Below are 20,400 nucleotides of genomic sequence, written 5' to 3' on the forward strand. Positions count from 1 at the left end.
CTTTTAAAAAATAAATACATAAATAATTTCATGTTTTTAAGTACAATATTATGTTACTCCACAGCCCCCCCACCATGGGGGGCTGATGCTATGACATTGCTACAGTGCAATTTATTTAACTTTTTGTACTTTGGCTCATGTGCATATTGGGTCTTGCCCCCATTCTAGTTGCAAACAAGCTTATGTCATTAACCAGAAAATAGGCATACAGAGATTCATATATACTGTACAGATTATATGACTGAGGGTGGTTCTTCTCACTTCAATTCAAGCGAAAAAGGTGATTCTCACAGTTTTAAAGAGATCTTTTAAATTTGAAGTGAAATATCAAATTATCTCGTTGAGTCATAATCCCTCTGTATTGGCAGCGTTAGAACCTAAATCTAAGAAACATCAATAAACAAAAGGAATTATCTAAATTTGTCAGTAGTAGTTCAACAGTTTGCTTAAAACCAAGTATTTCCACAAACTATGTAATTGGCTTTCTGATTTATAATAGCTTTCAAAGGTAGTTGACAGCTGATTCAGGTGTGAAATGGATGGCTTTTGAGTGGTTCATTTTATTTTATCTTTTTATTTCTTAAAATAGTATCTTTTATTTCTTAAATATATAATCTTTGTCAGCTGAGTACTGGAGCTCTGTGACCAGCTATTTCCAAATCGTAGAATACATTTTCATATAGATTTCTGCTCAGTTGTGATTGGGCTCTAATTTTTTATTTTAAGTCTTTGCAGTGTCTAAATTTTTTTTTTTTTTTTTTTGCTTTTCTGTACTAAGCCCCTTCCATCTGTACGTGAACTCTAACCAGTTTCCCTTTCTCTACAACAAAAGTCATCCCAACAGCATGATGGTGCCACTATCATGCTTTACTCAGGAGATGTTATTTCAGAGGTGACATTTATGTCCGGATCTTCAAAATGTTTGTATTAAAACACATGCAAAGGTGAAATGTGATCTGCATGAAGAAAATCAGCATCCAGCAGCCACAAACTCCTTTTGTGTGTCTTCAAATATATACAGATCATATTTTAGGAGATTCGAAGAGCAGACGGGTTTCTAGGTTTTACAAACTATATTTAATCCTTTATTTTTCATCTTAAGTATTGTTAATGTTTTTTTTTACCTTCATTTGTAGCAATTTCAGATACTTGTATAAAGTTTATTATAAATAATATTTATGTGTCTATAATTTTTTTATAACTATTATCATTATCTTCATGTCCATGGCTTTGAACCTCATCTTCATTTACAGCTACTCCTAAACTGTCAGAAACACATGTTTCTTTTTTTTTATTTAAGTGTGGCACAAATAAACCGGTATAAATGTCTTATCCTTCATGCATACAATCGCTGTAGATCACATGTAACAAGCCAGCACTTATTGCACATGCCATTTTTTTCTTAGCCTATGCAATTTACTGCTCCTTATTTTTGATTTTTATTAACATTAGGCCCTTAGTGTCATGTGTTGCAGCAAAGGCCAGAAAGAAAGGAAAATGTGATACTGATTGGAAAATGTTTGAAATTAACTGTAATCATAATTTATTGGCAATTAAAATAACTGTACATCTGTTTCAGTAATCAGCTCGAGTATAAAAGTTCTCAGTACCAGTCATTTCATCTGGGCAAAATGAGCAATCCTAAACAATCTATATATGTCTGCAGCAATCTGCTGTTGTTGATCATGAAATTCTTTACAGGCTATTTCCTGTTTTAGGATTCCCTCTCACACTGATTTGTGACTGCTTTCCAAAAGGTTTTATTGCTTCAGGATGGAGACCCGAGGTTTTGCCATCCTTAGAGGAGGAATGGGGATGGAGCCATATTCTGGTTTCACTACAGACTGATGAGGAGTCAGGTGATAAAGGGAGAAATCCAATATTGTAAAACCTGTTCGGAGTCTACTTTGCTTATCGAAGTTTCTCCAGCTCAGAACACACCCACCTTTCTGTCAGTGTGCAGAGGAAAGGAGAGAATAGATCATTAATTACTGAATATATATACTCGATCCAGGAAATGGATAATATCTTAATGGTTACAACAGAGAGAGGAGGACAGCTGTTGAGCGGTGGCAGTAAAAATGAGGATGGAGTTGTGAAGGGGTTGGATGCATCCCAGGGAGCGGTTATAAGACCTCCTCTGTAGTCTCCTTTTGCTGCCAGCTAAGTGATAACATGCATGAGCAAACCTTGGGTGGGTGAAGATGGGAAGATGAGTGAAAGTGGAAGATGGGTGAAAGCAGGACAAAATTGACAAGCTTAAAGCGACAAAGTGGCCTGAAAGCCTCCCACACCCACCCCACCCCTGTGGGTCCCCACTGCTCATATGGGGGGGTCGTGCTGAGGACATTAGTCCATTAAAACTGCTGCATGTTTATATAAAAAGGACATACTTGGTGGCTTTGCTTCACACTTTATAAAACCATCCTCCCACATAATATATCACAGAAATATAACTTCCATTTACTCACTGAGACCTTTAAATGTGCATTAGATATGTTTTCAAATCTTAGGCTCTTGGCAAGTAAAAGATGGTGAGTTTCTTCTCCATATATCTCAATGACCTGCATTTTACTTAAACTACAGCAATCAGAGTCTAAAAGCTGCCCATTACTTGTAGCCATTTTCCAGAGATTTCTTGTGTTGTGTTAACTGTAGCAAATAGTTGCAAAGCCATGCTCCCTGTTCACCTATGAGCTGCTAATTTTGTGCTCTTAGAACCTCTTATCCAAGAGGCTCCATTCCAAGGTCCATTTGCTTTCTGATTCCTGTTGTCAGGCTGGTTTTCTGGATATCATGCTGATGATGCCACCCCCCTCGTCTCTGCCAGGGAGCTGTGTGCTGAATGCCCTCGCGTCTATTTACCCTCTCAGTCTCTTCTGCAGCATCTCTGAAACCAAGTGATGGTGCAGAGTGCCTGGAGGACAGAGAGAGAGAGGAAGAGAGAAGCTGAATACAAAGGAGTAGAGAGGGAGAACGGGAGTGGCTGTGGATGATGAAAAAAGAAACCAGAGTGTTTCATTGAGAGGCTCTGATGAAGGAGGAATGTGTCGAGTGAAAGGAATCGCATGAGTGGCATTAAAGAGGGGAGCTTGTCCTGATAGAAGTGATGAGGCTCCCTCCTGGTGCCAAAATGGATTAGATTGTGCTTTTTGTGGTGCTTCTGACAGGGCATGTGTCTTTTCTACAGTGACTGGTTCCCATTACACCTCCTTCAGTGGTTCAGGTTGGATTACCTTCTGTGAGAAACATGACTTTAAAGAGAAGAAAATTCTGAAATTTCAAGAGTTGTTTGTTTTTTTCCTGATGCGTTGCATTAATAACTTTATTTTGAAAGAAGAAACTCTCTTCCCCGATCGAAGTAAATTTATTAACTACACAATGGACTGATTTTTTTTTGTATGTTTAAAAAAAAAGGTTCTTGTCAGTGTAGCCCCATATATAATATTCTCAACTTTGTTTAGATGGGAACCCCTTTTGATAATATTAAAAGAATCGCCGTAGCATTATGCTGCCACCGCTGAGGTGGGGTTTTACCTACATTGTGGTAAAAAGCAGCTGGAACTTTTTATGACCATTTTACTCTTCCAGTAAATTTATTTTGGTGGAGTGTATGACCAGTAGCTCTGTTGTTCTCCTTTCTGAACTAAAAATGATGAGCTGGGATGATCATTGATGTTGCCTCTCAAATCTCTGAGACCTTCAATTCTGTTTTGATTGATTCAGGGATCAAATTACACAGGTGGACTGTATTTACTGACTTACTGACTTTTGAGACCAATTGGTTGCACTAGAACCTATTAAAGGGTATCAATGTAAATTGCGGCGAATGTGTGTGTTCTCCACTGCTTCGCAGTTATATGTTCTTTTTGTTGGTATGTAAGATTCAATATTTATAAAATGCATTCTAACAGGTGGAGAGGTCCCAAATTAAATTCTACTAAAGGCTCCATACAGCCTTGGGCCAGCCTAGTCTGCTATAATGTGTAATCCACTGTGATAAAATACCATTATTCAAATTACTGTTATCCGATTTCATGTTCACGGCTACTTCATTATAGAACTAATCTTTTAATTCTCCTTTGATCTATGACAAAATATGGATTAAATATGTTCCAGTTAAATTCTGATTTGAGGTTTTAGTGCGCTTATTGTGGCCCACATACTCAGTCAGCCCAGAGGCATGTTGTATCTTCTTACATTTACTCACTTACATTCACTTAAGTTATATTTTAAAACAGATGTTTTTCTAAGAGTAGATTTACTCCTCTACCTTGTAATTATTGAGCAATGTTACTTCTAGCTTTGTGCAATTTCTGGCTGCTCTGCCGTCCTCTAGTCACTTCACAGACAGAAGAACAAGCAAGTTTTACAACAAACATTGTTGCATTAATGGTATAGAAAGATTTTTGCTCTGTTTCAGTAAAAAAAAAATATTATTATCTGAAACACAAAAGTGACAAATTATTTAATATTTTTGGTATTACAAAATAGTTTTATTTGAGATCATTAAAAAAAAATGTAGAAACTATTATCAAACATTTACCCAGTACTTATTACTTTTTACTATCCTAAAGTAAATGTGTTGAAGTAATTCTTAGGTAACAATGTTTCTTATTTCTATTTTTTAGTTTGGGTTTGGAAGGGCCTCAGCAATATGCATTGAAGGCTGTATTATTTGTGGACTTAAAATATCACACAAAGTTTATTCCCAGTTTTTTTCTTCTTTTTTTCAAAGACATTGGACACAAGCAAACAGCCTTTCTCATGAAAATATCATTGCAGGTTATTATCATCCATCTGATGGTTTTTAGAAGAAAGGAAAAAGGAAAATATTAGAGGTGAAATTAAAGCCATTTCTGCATTCTGTTTGGGCTGGGGTCATTCATTTTATTTGCACTCTTTGATGTGTTTAGAAAATAATTGGATAGCTAAACTACAGTCCTGTAAATGAAATGAATTACAGAAAAAAAATTATTTAACTTAAAGTAAAATTCTCTACACCCACAAAGTAAGATCCTAAAACGTCCACTTTAGAATAAAATTATTAATCTTTAGGTACTGTTACCTTATTGATACTTTTCAACATGGCGGTATCGGAATACTAATCACAAAGGTATGCATTAACAATTCCAAGCCTTTTACCTCAAAAAATGACTATTGCAGGCAAGATTTTCATGCAGCACATGGTTGTAATGTGAAACCAGTATTGAAACGCTACCTCAGGCTGTTAGATGAATATTTAATGGTATGAGTCACTGTGAAACGTGTTTATTATGTGTAATTACATTGGTAATCAAAGACTCGAACTTAGCTGCTGAGGAGCTTGATAAAAAAAATGAAAGTAAATATAATCAGTACAATAGTTTAATACTTAAATTGTGTTTTTATTTAACTTTTTGTTACTCTTTTAATATTGTTTTTCATGTTAAAAATCCTTAAAACTGCCATTTTTTAGTTAAATTGTACATCAAATTTTCATGAAGAGGTACAGTTAGAGTTCATTTAAGAATAATTAATAGTTTATTGTTGCTACAAAATAGTATATGGGCAGACTTAACATAAAGTAAAACATTGCATGCATTTTTCTTATATATATATATATATATATATATATATATATATATATATATATATATATATATATATATATATATATATATATCATTTGACATTAACACAAATTGGTATTTAATCAAATTCAAACTGTTTTGTTATAGAAATATTCAATTTATCAATTAAATCCTACTTTGTTTTTTCTCCAATATGACAAATTGTACTTTGGCCTGATAAAGCAATAACCTCCGGAAACTCCACAGCAAAGTTACCTCATGAGTGAAGACAGAGTTATACTGATATTATTGGCCCATCTCCCTTGCCATCTGTACAATGATAAATTATAAGGCCACGTCTAACTCTGGTGCAGCAGTAGCTCACACCTGACAGCCCAGACGAGATCAATATTTGATTTAGAAAGTATGCCACCACCTGCCAGGGTCTTCAGGGATCGCATACTCTCACATTTTTGCCCCCAAAAAAGCAGCTCTTCTTCTTCTGATATTGTAATTATTTGCACAAAATCACTTGTACTACAGATGAGGATTTCATTTTGGATTAAATAAAGCTGGCTTGGATGTGAACATGCATTCCTTTGCCAACAGTTTGTATGTGTATAATACAATCTGTATTGCCAAATGTATAAAAATGTAGACATTACACAAATTACAACCCAATTGTTTAAGCGTTTTGGTTTTTTATTTTTATTTTATATGACTGGCCAACATGAATATAGTAACTGGAATAAAAATACAAACATTGCACTGCAATGAAAACATTTCTTTCTTTTACAATTAAAATATTTAAAAAATTCATTACACCCACCTGCTTTCAGAAATCACCTTAAAAGTAGATTAGGTCAAAATGTCTGTGATCTAATCTTAGTATACTGTAAGTAGCTGTTTTGTGAAAGCCTCAGTCGTTTGTTAGAAATGAAAACCAGACAGCAACTGTTACTCATGCACTTTACAAATGTGACCTTTATGGAAGATTAGGATAGCAAAAATTAGAGAAAGTAATTTTGCGTCCTGTTTTCAGTATTCCAGGGGCCATTTTGGACACATACTGTAGTAAAACTGTAGAAAGGTCATTTCATCAGATGAAAGTGAAGTGTTTGCGCTTAATGAAAAACACTGTGATGCTGTTCTTTTAGAGAGACAATGAAACTGGTGATGGTGCTAAATTCAATTCAATTAAATTTTCAATTCAGTTTATTTATATAGAGCCAATTCACAACACATGTCATCTCAAGCCACTTTACAGTTCACCGGATCATACAGTCAAATTGATTCAAAGTTTTCTATTTAAGGAAAACCAGTTGATTGCATGGACTCATTGACTTGAATGCAATCCCTCGAGAAAAAAAAAAAAAAAACATAAATGCAGACAGGACTGGAATAAAAACCAGTTAGAGGTTCAAAAGACATAGCTGGTTTCCACCGTTCAGCTGCTCAATGATCGGATCATAAAATCAGATATATGGTGGGAAAGTTTAGATCAAAACCTTTTTGTTTAGTTCAAAGTCTATACATCCACACAATTACGAATTTGTGGCAAGACCTCCAAGTTCCTCCCTGTTTTTTTTTTTTTATATCCAATCTGTCTGAGCCTTTGTTGTTTTGCAAGAAACCAAGAGCAATACCGTCTCCCTGTAGATATATAGCGCAGGAGACATTAAGTTAAAGACTTGTAAGTCTAGCTGCTGCAAAATCTGGTTTTAAAGTATTGACTAAGGGGAATAGCATCCAAATTCACATTACTCTTTTTATTCTAATTTATTTCTTTCTAAAGTTACGCTTCCTCGAAATTATTTTCTGCGTTTTTTGTTACTTTATCACATAAAACCCCATTAAATGAAAGGTATTTTATGGTTTTAAACATGATAAATCCTTCTGGAAGCAATTATATAGTAAAAATGTGAAAAAATGCAGAAATTTTAGCCTTACCTTTCTAGTCTTCCTGGTTTAATTTGCTCCTTAAATCAACTTAGTGGCCTCTCTTTTTGCTTCCTCCCCAATCTCTGGGTGTTTAGTTGTTTATGGGGCAAAGTAAAGAACAGCAGGTGCAAGGCCTGAGAAAAAAAACACCACAGAAGTGATCCAATTTGGTCGGGGCAGTAAATTTTTTGGACATCTGCGCAGCACATGGCATGGAGATGAGCGCAGGACTGGGCAGATGCATATCTCTGCCTGACGGCGTTGCTGACGATGCAGAGAAACGGCCAACCTAGAAATCCTTAAACAGTTGGACTCCAGCTCTGTCCCTGAAACAATAAAAATGGATATTATGCTGTCTTGCAGAATGTGAGGAGATGTAAAGCAGGCTGAGATTATTTTGACCATCAGACTTCAACCTTTGCATGATTTGTTTAAATGTCTGTTCCAGAAGGAGGTTCAGAGTATGAATTGAGCCTGGGCCTCACAGGACCCCTCCCAGGCTACACTAATTGAACAGATTACAAACCTTTTCCTTCTTCCCTTCCAATTAGTGTGTTGTGGACTTAATGTGTCTGAAGCAAGTCTCAGTGCACCACTTTTGCTGGCGATTAAGATCTCCTGCCAGGGCTGGCATTCTGGTCATAACTTCATTAATGACTAGGCTGACTTTTTTTCCAACTCTGCTCGTTTCAGTCCCTCCAAGCTTAAGCTCACCTACAACACTGCCATCTTTGACATTCTTTTTAAACTTTTCTTCACCTCCCACTGAAGATGCTGCTGCTTTTCTTCTTTCAGCTGGAAAAATCTATCAAAAGGTAGCTTTATTTTAAACTATATCTAATATTTCACATACAGTGGTTAAACCTAAGATATATTATAACTGTATTTTTGTCTACATTTTCATAATTATGACTTAAAGTAAAAAAAAAAAAAAAAAAGACTAACTACAGTTTACTAGGCTATTAGAAGATTACATGTTGGGGTGTATGTGCCTGCCTTGTTAGGACCTAAACAAAGAAGATTGCTCGATGCTTATAAACAGCTCAGCAGTACAAAAATCATTAATATCCTCCCTAACAACGATAAACCACATAACGTGCTCTATTCAAACGTATTGATGGGAATTTACGTGGAAGAAAAAGGTGCCTTAAGAAAAGAAAAATTAGCAACAGTGATCACCAAAGCCTAAAGAGGACTGTAAATCAAAATCCATTTAAGAATTTAAAGGAGCTTTCTTAAGGCATGGACTATTGCTACTTATGGTTAAGACACTCCTAAACCAAAAAATATCAGAAGTTTATTACCTAGGCTGAGGATAAAGGAAATTGAAATTTTGCCAAAATGTTTTTCGTTTTTTTTTTTTTTTTCCAGATCAAATCAAGATTTGAATTTTATTTCTGAAATAAGGGTTCCCCAATCTGGATGGAGAGCTGAGATTCACAAATGCCCAGCAGCAGCTTGATCTCAAATGTGTAGTTTTCCCAGTCAAACAGGATTCGGATAGTTTCGTCCAATGCTGATGGTCTACATTGTTTTAGTACAAAGTTATAGCAGAAGTCTACACAGAGATTTTTTTCAGTCCTTCATGCTTTTGTTATTTCTAAAAAAGATTTATAAAGAAGCTCCTTTTATTTTGGATTTTTTTCTAAGGCAATTACTGAAATACATTGTCTTTTCCACTTTTAAAAGTCCTTTTTTCTTTTTGTTTTTGACTAATATGATACCATCTTCTTCATCACACTAATTTTTTTTTCTACGTTAACCCCCTTAACGGTTGCAGTCTTGGCAATATTTATTGTTGGGGGATTTTTTTTTAATTGCTGGTTTGTGACACCAATTTGTGAGAGGCCACACTAAACACTAAACTATCATTTTAGTCCCTATAAATTGGTCAACAGGCTTTACAAACAGGTAAGCAGAACATACTGCAGAGTGGACCTATACCTTCTTTTCATTACAAAAAATCAATAGCTTTAAACGTTTTTACAAGCAAAAGGACAATAAGTTGTTCCTACAATTAATTTACAACTTAACCAATGGAATTTGTTGGTGGGATATGTAGCAATGAGAGGACAATCAATATATTACAGCCAGGTATTAGTGGTGCCACAGGAACAAGCTCTGGTTTTTGACAGATTGTGTAAACAAAATAACAAGAATGAGATACTGGGATGCACAATGGGACGATTGAACACACACAGACACACATCTACTCAAAGGCACCTGCATGGGATTCCCTGGGAATACTGGCATTGCCAGTTTGAGTTCACCCTGTCCAGTGGAATTTGAATGGAGTATATCATCATTGTGTTTGAGATTGATGGCCATTCTTAATGCTTTGGCCCACCCATTCTATTTAGGACAACTGGACAAGCAGTCAGCTAAGGATCTAGCCTCCTTTGTTGCCATGTGACAACTCTATTAATCATCACATTGAATGCATCCTGTCTTAAACCACAATCATTTTGTGTAGCAATGATGCACAAAGTATGTTAAAATATTTTGATCTAAGATGGACTGATTACAAATTTTATAACTGAATGTGCTTTTTTTTTTATATTCTAAGTTTATGGAGTAAGATATGTCTCTTGAATATGGATGTTTTATGGATACTTCATGTAAGATAATTCTTTGGTCTATATCTTCATAGAAAACTGTCCATGTCATTGTACTTCCAGCATTTTTCATGTGGAATCTTTGGAATCTTTTCTGGACCGGATCTTTGAAAACCCTGTCAGCAGTTGTAAATTTAGAGCTCTATAGAGTTATAGAGCTCTGTAATCATTTTTAATGTTAGTATACCAGACTATGATCCTTGGGCACTCTCTCTGTTTTACCTTAGATCCAGTCCTCTTTACTGTCAAATCACTAGTTTTTCAAAACTCCTGTACTTTTCTAAGACATAAAATCCGTGTTCAATCTCTCTGTACAAAAGAAATCGTTCTTTGGTGTAAATTAAAGATTACTGATACCCTCTGATATTATTTGCAGTAAGAAATTCAGTTTGCTGTTTTTATAAGCCTTAAAACTGCCAACAGTTTTAGCTTTAGGAACCATCTTCAGTTTGTAGGGAGAAGTTTCAAGCAAAAGAGATTAACACCAAAGAACTTGATAAAAAAAAAAAAAAAATGCCTCGAGCAGGAGTCTGTTCTTTTTTATAGATTGGAGCTTCAGAAAAAAACAATTCTCACTCCAATGATCAGCAGAGCTAAACTGCTTGCTTTACCCTGTAGTCAAAAGCTTCCAAACTCATAAATGAAGAAGAAGAGCAATAAGTGGATTTTACCCCTAAATAATAGCATCAGTCTTGCAACGAGCTGCAATTAGATTGTATAATATGTATATGGCTCAATCTTAAAACCATGCATTTGGAGCTTCACATCATCAACTTCATTGGATGACAATCATGGCGGCGCCTCAAGGCAGAGGCCAAGAACAGCTCTCGACAATTCCACGAAATATGCCTTTCAAAACGCTATATCTATGGCCTCCAACGCCTGCTGGAGCTACGGTCACAAAATGTTTTTAATACAGATTTTCTTGACCGTTTAAAAAGCTGCAGAGTGCTTTCTAAACAAAACAAAATCAGGCTCACTTACCAGGCCAGGAAGAGATGCACGAGAAAGAGGAAGCAAGGCTGCAGAGCCAGGCTAATGGCGAAAGATACAGAAAGATTGAGTTTTTAATGTTGGGAAAGATCGTTAGATGTTCTCCAGCACTATCATCCATGCTTACTACAGCAAACACAGAGCATGCTTGCTTGTAACGTCATTGCATCCTCTACTGCGCATCCAGGACACTTAGGTTGTATGAATGCAGTTCACACAGGAGAACACATACAATGCATATATTTGGAAATGTGAACAGCAATGTAAAAAAATCAGAATTTAGCATCAAGGCCTGCAGTGTGAAAGAAGCCTTAATCAGTGTAATGCTGCCAACAGCATTTTTCACTATAGGGACAGTGTGTGACCCTATGCCAGTGACTGCTTCTCTCTGGTTAAGAATCTATTTGCCCAATCTGTGATTTAAATACTATAGGATTTTTTATTTATTTATTTTTTTAGATTTATAGTTGTAAAATATTTTAAAATGCATATTTTTTATTCCACTAAACAAATCTGCCCTACTTTTGGTTAAAGGTGTGTCTTTTTTTCCAAGGCAAAATATCAAAACATCTTTTAAGACAGCATGCCTATGAGAGGTCTGCCATCTTGTGTAGTCTCCCTGATGCCCTGCATTCAATAAGCATCAAGGACTTTTCCCGTTTGTGGGTTTGGCCTTGTACCAGAGTCATGTTTCTGATGCTTCATTGTCTGTCATCTAGTTCGGCCCACTTCATTTCAAGGTGAACTTAATCCCTCAGTCCCTGAAAAACGCACTCAGGGAGTAAAAGTTAGAGTGAGAATCCTCCAAGGTCACTATTAGTGTCTTCCCTCCCTTTTGGGAGCTGCTCAGTTCCTGACAAGTAGATGACAGGTTCAATTTCTCCGACTGTCAGGAGCTCCCTGTTTTTTAAAAGCCTCTGAGACAGATATAAGCCAGAGGAAGATGTTTCCTGACTTTTTTGGTATCATCTGAGGGGCATTCTTTTCTCCAGCCTTATCTCTCTGTCAGTAATGGCCCTTCAGTGATTCCTGCCAGATATCTACTGTGGACTGACTGTTAGGTTGGGCAGATATAGCAAAGCTTTCTAAGATATGGTAGATCTGCAAGGTCTGTTTTTCCACATGTCTCTGCCCTTTAGTGATTGGTAATTCTCACTGATTGGCAGCTTGACCCTGCTCTGCTGCATCTTTGCAAAGCAGAAGGGGATAAAAAAAAAGAAGTGATTGATTTGAGGTGCCAAAGGGGTTGCACGGGGAAGTTTCTTTGACCACCTTTTCAATCAAAAGTTCAGAAAGAGTCCACCTATTCTTCTGGGTGTGATGAAGATTTGAGTAAAAGATCTTTGAAGTGACAGATAATGGATATCTTCATCTGGCACTCCTGACTTGAAGCTTGGATTCAGCTTTTATTGTTTTGCACAACAATCCACTAAGGGGAAGGATGCTATGTCAGAATTGTTTTAAAGTCTTTAAAGGGAGAGGTGGAAACTTCAAAGATGGAAACCACAGTGACTGACCACGGCAATCTCTGCTTCCTTTTGATAAAAAGATTATGAGTTAATTACTTGGTGACTGTATCAAGTCCCCCAAATAATTTTCCCCCTGAAGGTGTTTAGATAATTCTACATCTACTCACTTTTTAATGACACGTTCATATTTAGTGGATGCAACAGAGAAAAGAAAGCCAGATAAAGAGTTGAAAGCAGTAACAAGAAGCTGGGTGGTGGCAACATGCAGGGATCATGCTGTCCTCCCTTTGAGATCATCTTAACTAGAGTTGTCCATGCTGAAGTTGACGAAGAGGCTCGGCCGGGGGTCTTTGAAGTGCTGCTTCGTTATTACATGGATGATCTCTTTTGAGCTGCTGTTATGCATCCAGCACACTATATTTAAGACTGCCTCTATACTTTAAAAGCAACAAATGTAGGTGGTACCCAGTCAGCCCCAAAAGAGTGGAGAAATGCCTGACATAAAAGATAACCAAGGAAATTAATAGCACATTTGTGTCTTTTTTATGTTTGAGCATTATGTAACTTGCTCTTTTGAGTAGTTATCTCAGACATTTGACTTGATACCCACTTTAAAGCATGTAAAACAACAGCTAATGTAAGAAGAAATGAAATAGCAGATGATTAGAGCTAATTATTTTGATGTTCAGTCCTTTGCTTTAGGTGTTTGTGAATGTTTGTGTGAATGTGTTTGTGTGTTCTTCTTAACGCCAGTGCATCCACAGAGGTTTGGGTGGATCGAAAAGATTTCAATAGAGAGAGATATCAGTCAGAGAAAGAGTACAGGTAGAATGTGACATCATGGTGCAAAACATAAACCATGGAGCAGAAAAGTCATCAAATTGAAGATAATATTGAAAAAAGGTAACAATACAGAAAATGGGCTGCTTTTGGAATGTCATTTAAACAAACCAGAAACTGGTCAGGGAGGTTGCAAAGAAGATGAGAGTGAAATAGAAGAAGCTGCATGATATTGCTTTCAATTGCTGGTTGTATAGTAAGTGTGAAACTAGGGGCTGGTTAAAACCTTATCAACATTCTGTGGTGGAACTTGTTTTGGTTAAATGAAAACAGACTTTCCGGGCAAGGATCTCAAAACATATGCCAGAAACGACACAGGAGAGACAACGTATTGTTTTATTTTTACCTTTCTTCTCATTTTTGTAGAGTTTTTGTAGGGGGAAGTCGTAGTTTAATGGCAAAATATAGGCTACAAAGATATGCAATTTCATTCTTTAGCAAAGATTTCAAGCATACAATAAAACAAAGTTAATGAGTAGAAAACTTAAGTTTTGGAATACCCTAACCAAATTCTAAATTTAAATTTAAGTGATGGAATAATTGTGGAGTAACAGATGTCGTCACAATCTGACAGATTTGGGAAATGTTCACAGGGCAATCTATGCATGCTGAGTAAAGCATTTAGCATTTACTTATCTTATTAACTCCTTATTTTGGTCCACTGAATATGTTAATATTAATTCCATCACATTTTCCCAATGAAACATCCAGAAAACTGCTGTCTTGTGTCATGGTGAGTTTTTATAAAATCTACAGCCTCCTAGAAGGTCTGAATTGTTTATCTGTTTTGTCAGTTATAAGAAAAACTAATAACATAATGAATGAAGCTTTTTAATCTTTAGCCTATTACCAAATATTCATACACAGTGTAGTTTGCATGGCATTCGGTTGCACTGGTTCTTGTATTAGTGCCAGTAATCCAGTAATAACTTATTAGTTTCCCATTACTTATTTTCCTTAAACTGAAGAGAATAATTAACAAACAAAGTTGTGAAATTCTTAGTTTACAGTATATTTAAGATGCAAGTGTTTCAGTAGGGCCCCTTCTCCTTTATTTCAATTCTCTAAAAATCATATTGCAAGAAAAATGTTCCACATAATTACAGATCACATATTGTTAATCGGTAACATCTACTGTGCTATAAAAATCCCACATTCTGACACTTTGTTTCAGTGAAATCCTCTGAAAACCTCCAACCTATAGCTGCACCACCCTGACAAGGTTTCCTGTCCAAAGTATTTCAAAATCTCACCCCAAGGTTTGGTGAAGAGTGGGCAGCCCTGTAAACGGATTTTCTATTCAACTCCAATAATCTGCCCTTTTTGTGAATTGTGAACTTATCAATTGAACCATTTGAATGAATTCATTTTCTCATATATTGGCTGGTGTTTGCTCTGTATGTCATCATAGCACACAGGTGCAAGGTAATGCCCATAAATGACAGCTCCGGGGTCAACTCTATGGAAGTTTAATTTGGAATAATAACAAGTTGAATTGAAAAAGTTTTTATCCTGACCTGAAATGTCCCACAGAGGGGTCGGTGGGTGCAGAAGGCTGGGTTTCATTTTTTTTTTTTTTTTTTTTTGTGCGTCTTCGTCACTCCTTGGAGAGGCGGGCTGCGGCGCACAGACCCACTGCCACTCTCACGCGCACCAGACCTGTGCCAGCTGGGAAACACATGGACCATCCTTGCTGCTTTTCTCTTTTCAGTAAGAGGTCCTCCCCTTTGCCAGTGTGGAATCTTTGAAGCTGTGCGGAAGTCCTAAGTGGAAAAGGGGAGTAGCAGTTTACTCAGAGGGAAGCTATTTATTTCCCTGGCTGACGTGGAGGGAGCGCCGGCTGGACTGTGGGCACCGTGATCCGCGGAGAGAGGAGGACATAGGCAGCGCTGACCTGTCTGGATTTTTTTTTTAAATATATATACACAAATATTCACCATAGAACCATTTTCTTCTAGCAGAGCTCATTGTGGTGGGCTCTTTAGTTGAAACAACCCCTCATCCAGCGATGTCAGCTGTGAATGATCTACCGGCTCTCTAATTTCTCAGCCACCCGCCCTTAGAATAAAAATCCTGGCTGTAAGAAAAAAACAAAACTCTGCAGCCGTTGTCTAAAAGCTGGGATTTACACTTTACCATGTCTTGACGTGGAGGGAACGATCTAAAGATGATGACAGTGAGTATCGGTTGATTTAGACTACTTTGTGTTGTGACTTTATGTCTGATCGATAACGCTGCATGGATTGGGGTCAGTTTTTTTTCACTGCCACAGTCGGAGATAACAGGGCGTTTCAGCGCTTTTGCCGGGTTCCTCCTGGGACTTTGTTGGGAAACATTACATCATTGGAGTGAAGGATATGTATGATTGTGCGTATTTGAGAAACATTTGATTTTTTTTCATTCTAAATGAAAGAGAGAGAAAAAAACTATTATTAGATACATTTGCTTCATAACATAGGGGTAAACTGTCGCTCTGTGTTAAATCATCAGCCAGGGCGTGTGCGATGATTCCCCTTTAATGAAAAACATCTAGGACTGATTTTGGAGCGTAGTATTCTGTCTCATTGCAAATAAACGCCCCTCCACCCGGCTTGATAACGGTGCAGCTGTCAATTTGCGCGTATTTTATTGGCCCAATCCAGGCTGTGGACAGTCTGCGTGCGCTTCTGTTTAATCCCACAGCGGATCAAGCTCTGCGGCTCCCTGCAGCCTGGCGTCTCTCAGCGACTATCTAGGCTTTCTATATATAAACTACTCACTTTAAATGATTGCGTTTTCTTTGAGTCATGTGACCACGGCGTACTGACGTGATTGCCGCCGTATTAGAGGAGCGACAAAAGCTGCGAATGTCGGAACAAGTGTTGGAGGAAACGTAAAGAATCGGTGATCGGGATTTTAAAAGGCGATTGTAGGAGAGCCAGCCATGATAGGCCGGCTCTCACACCACCGGGGCTGGTGACCATTCTGTTCCAGGGAGCGCGCCTGATGAGCGCGTCGGTAAGGTGGCTTCACTATATACCCTCTTCCATGAACATTCAGATGCATTAAGGCTAAATTCATTTCCCTCTGTTTTTTCTTTGTTTTGTTTTTTTTTGTTTGTTTGTTTGCTTGTTTTTCTTTACCAACCAATAGATATTCCAAGCAGAGGAATATATAGATTCAGATTCAGTATGGTTTTGAGAATGTATTACCATTAGAATAATAATCTTACATGCAATTCAATATTTCATATCAGATTGAGCTCGAGGAAGATGATTTATAAATCATAAGGGTGGTAAACAGCCATTTGAACCCTTGAATCAATAAATATGTTGACTTTTTTCATGTTCCTCCTATAGGCCTAGAGCTTTCTGATCATTTGTGGCTGATGTAGGGAGAGCATTTGTGCGGTTTGTGATAGCACATATACAAAAACACCCACAAATATTTGCAGCTCTTTTGTTTAATTTCTTTGCTTTGTTTAGAATAATGTGTTGATTGATTTATAATTATAACAATTTAACTTTATTTATCTGACATTGGATAAATGTATCTCTTCATTTAAACCAGGGGTGTCAACTGGTTCCAGAAAGGGCCGTGTGGCTGCAGGTTTTCTTTCCAACCAAGCAATAGCAGACCAGACTCCATTCATCTCATCAAGTCATCATGTTAAGCCTGGACTCACTTGAAAGAAAACCGGCAGCCACACGGCCCTTTCTGGAACCAGTTTGAGACCCTTGATTTAAACCCACCCCCTTGGGAAGCAGTGGGCTACCATTGTGTGGTGCAATCAGGGGCTAAGGGTCTTGCTCAGGGACCCATAGTGGAGGCAGTGGGATTCAAACCGGTTACTTGCAACCCTCTCAGAGCACAAGCGCACTGCTCTAACCACTGGGCCAACACTCCCAACCATTGATTGCTTTAACTGAACTTTCTTGGCTAAAATATTTAATACTCTCTATTTTCAGTTTTTAGATAGCTAAACTCAACTAAAACAGGAAGTCTCTCACACTAGATGTTAAACTGCCACTTCTCTTGAAATTATAGCCTCTAATAAACAGCATGTTGTAATTATCACTTAGACTTTATTGTCATTGTGTACACATAGAGTGTATACAAAAAGAAATTTCAGTCAGCACAGCTCTCAAGACATTTTCATTTTTAAAGTGCAGCAGTGATTAAAAATAAAAAGTAAGCAGCAGTGATAAAATGTAAACATACGACTGTATGATTTACAGTTTCCAACATTCTGGTTTTTTTTTGTAGTGTTTTTTTATATAAACCACATTTTATAGCATTCAACAGTCTAATAGGAAAGAAACTGTTCTGGAATCGTGTCAAACATTTCAGAAAAAATTAAATAATAGGTCTCTTCTATGGAATTCCTGCAGTGCCTGTCTTTTTTCCTTAAATCTGGATATATGTTTGAAAAAAAAAGATATCTAATGATTAGGGAAACGTAGTTGCTTTATCTGTTATCAGAAGGGTTTGAATATATGAATTTCTGAAAAATGTTTGAAACTATTTAAAAAAAAACGTACATTGATTTCAGATATCGTTGGCGTGCCAAATCAAGAAAGTATATATTTCTGTCTAAATATATGATCGTTTTAGTTATTAATCTGACATGTTATTTGTTTTGAGTTTATATCCTCTTAGATCAGGGATTTAAAATGTATGTTTTGCAAAAGGAGGAATGATCACTTAGTAACACATAGATGTATGGATAATAGTGAATCTATTGGCAACATTTTTATTTTTATGGACATTTGTTTGTCAGGCTCATCTCTGCAGCATAATCCTTCCTCTAACTTGTTTTGTACAGAAATGCAGATTTCTCTAAGCATTTTTTTCCACCACTTCCCATCAGCCGTTTTCAAATGGACTCTAAGATGCTGAGTCATATTGCTTTCCCACAATAGATATATTTCCTGTACTTCCTTTCCCATAAACAGCTGCATGATCTTGTAGACCTAACTTAATATGAGCTTATTATGACTAGAATAAGAGTGAACGTGAAGATATTTTCCCTCTTCTGTTAAGTCTTATATGAGAAACAGAGCAGGTTCGACTCATCCTGGTCTTCGCCAGCATTTAGCAATCTTTATAATTAATTAGTTTGCAGAGCAGCTCATAATGTGCACACAGAGGAATGTGTTGTTAATTTGTCTTTGTCCCAAGAGAAATGTTGGTGTTCTTTGCTTTTTATTAGGTATTAAAAGTGGTGAGACACTCCAAACAAGATGTGCTGCTCTGGAGATCAAGAAAAAAAGGAGAAATATTGCAACAGGCAAATGCCTGCGTTTGGTGGAGATTTGTGAGTGGTTGTAAACATCAGGGACATTTTCATTAGTTGTGCACCAATCAGTCAGGTGGTGCAACATAGACAAGGTCAGGAAACAGTTCTAGACTCACCTGATCCCTTTATACTGTAGTTGCAAAGCACTCATAGGACCTTGTTGACTGCATGTGCTGTTGTGCAGATGTAGAAGTAGGCAGTGGGATGTTTTTCAGACATCTGTGTTATGGATTTGGTTCTGTTTAAGTTCTATCTTTTATTTCAGTTTGTTATTCTAGTTATTTTTGATTGTATTTGAGTTCTTGGGTATTTATTCTTTGCCCTCTGTTGCCCTCTTGTCTCAGTCTCCTTTTCTCTAGCTCCTTTCTAGACTCCTCTGTTCACACCTGTTCCCAATCTGTTGATTAGCCTGGCCTTTGTTTCTCTCTCCCATATATGCACCTCCTGCTCAATATCTGTTGCTGGTTTGTTGTCATTTCTTTGGCCCCTTGTTGGGAGTATTCCTGGTTTTCAGTATTTTTGGATTTTGTATGTTTTGTGTATTTTTGCGTCTGTTACCCTTTTTAATTATTAAATCTGCAAGTAGCCACCTTCAGCTTTGTCTGCATTTGGTCCTGTCAAACCTCCACCCAACTTGACAATATGAAGCCACACAGACTCCACCATTAATGTGTTAAATGCCATCCATAAGACACAGCTATGCTTTTAGAAACATGGAGCGTTATGGAGATAATTACAATATTTATAAGCAAAGTTTAACATGAGCCAATGTGAGATTCTCACAGTGTGATTGTTTAGAGTCAAAACACTATGGTTTCACCATATAGAGACATTTTATACATTTCCACTGAGAAATAACTGTTTTAAGTCTGTATAACTTAATAACTCTGTATTTCAGTGCCAATGCATCTATAAGCCTATAGCCAAAATTCCCTGAATCTAGTTTGGGTAGTGAGTTCCAGCCCTGTTCTGTGGATGTGACGTCAAGCACGTCCATGATAAATGAGTCGAAGCCACTGATCTCTATTAATTCACTGGAATGCTGATAGGTCATCACCAGTCGCCATATTAGCCTAGCAGCCGCCATAACATTACGTGCGCTACAGCATAAAACAATAATGATGTTCTCATTTTCAGGGGGCTTAAGACTTTTAAAGTAAAGATAAATTCATCACTTTGACACACACTTGCTGTTTCATAGCATCAACAGATTACTGTCATTTATGGTAAAAAAAATAAGCACATCACATTGCATATTCAGTATTAATCTTAGGAAGTTTATAAATCAAGTAATCTAACATATTATACAAATCTGTCACAACAAAATTCATGTGTTAATGGAGCATAATAATATTGTAGTCAGCTATTAGGAATATTACATATACACACACAAAACTGACTATGTGCCAAAATTGGTAAATTGATGATACATGCAATATACATGTATTTATTACATTGTTATGGTAAATACATTACATTACAGGCATTTTTATGGCGCGACTCCCTGAGAATGGGGAGTGCCAAGATGGCGACTGGTGACTTCAGATTTTTCGGCCTATCAGCAATCCAGTGAATAAATAGAGATCAGTGGTCAAAGCCAGCAAACAATCAAAGCATTCTTTTAAAGAAGATTTTGTGGGTACTCAGAAGTGATCAGCATTCAGTTCAACTCAGACACCAATGGCAACTCCATATTAGGTGAAAAAAGTAAA

At 36.9% G+C, this 20,400-nt stretch overlaps 1 protein-coding gene across 3 annotated transcripts in view; it reads left to right on the plus strand.

The window, feature by feature from the left end:
* Positions 1-20,400, plus strand: part of LOC107081925 (schwannomin-interacting protein 1) — a 303,883-nt gene that overhangs the window by 236,694 nt on the left and 46,789 nt on the right. The window contains exon 1 of one of the 3 annotated variants that reach the window (XM_015370294.1): positions 15,094-15,586. The exons of 1 other annotated variant lie outside the window; for it this stretch is intronic. In XM_015370294.1, coding sequence (XP_015225780.1) covers positions 15,578-15,586 — 9 coding nt within the window. In that variant the 5' untranslated portion in view covers positions 15,094-15,577. Of the gene's footprint in view, positions 1-15,093; positions 15,587-16,224; positions 16,408-20,400 lie in introns of those variants that run through there. One more of the 3 variants, XM_015370293.1, reaches the window with a different exon arrangement.

This window comes from Cyprinodon variegatus, unplaced genomic scaffold (assembly GCF_000732505.1).
Source record: "Cyprinodon variegatus isolate N-32 unplaced genomic scaffold, C_variegatus-1.0 Scaffold44, whole genome shotgun sequence".
NCBI classification, from domain to species: Eukaryota; Metazoa; Chordata; class Actinopteri; order Cyprinodontiformes; family Cyprinodontidae; genus Cyprinodon; species Cyprinodon variegatus.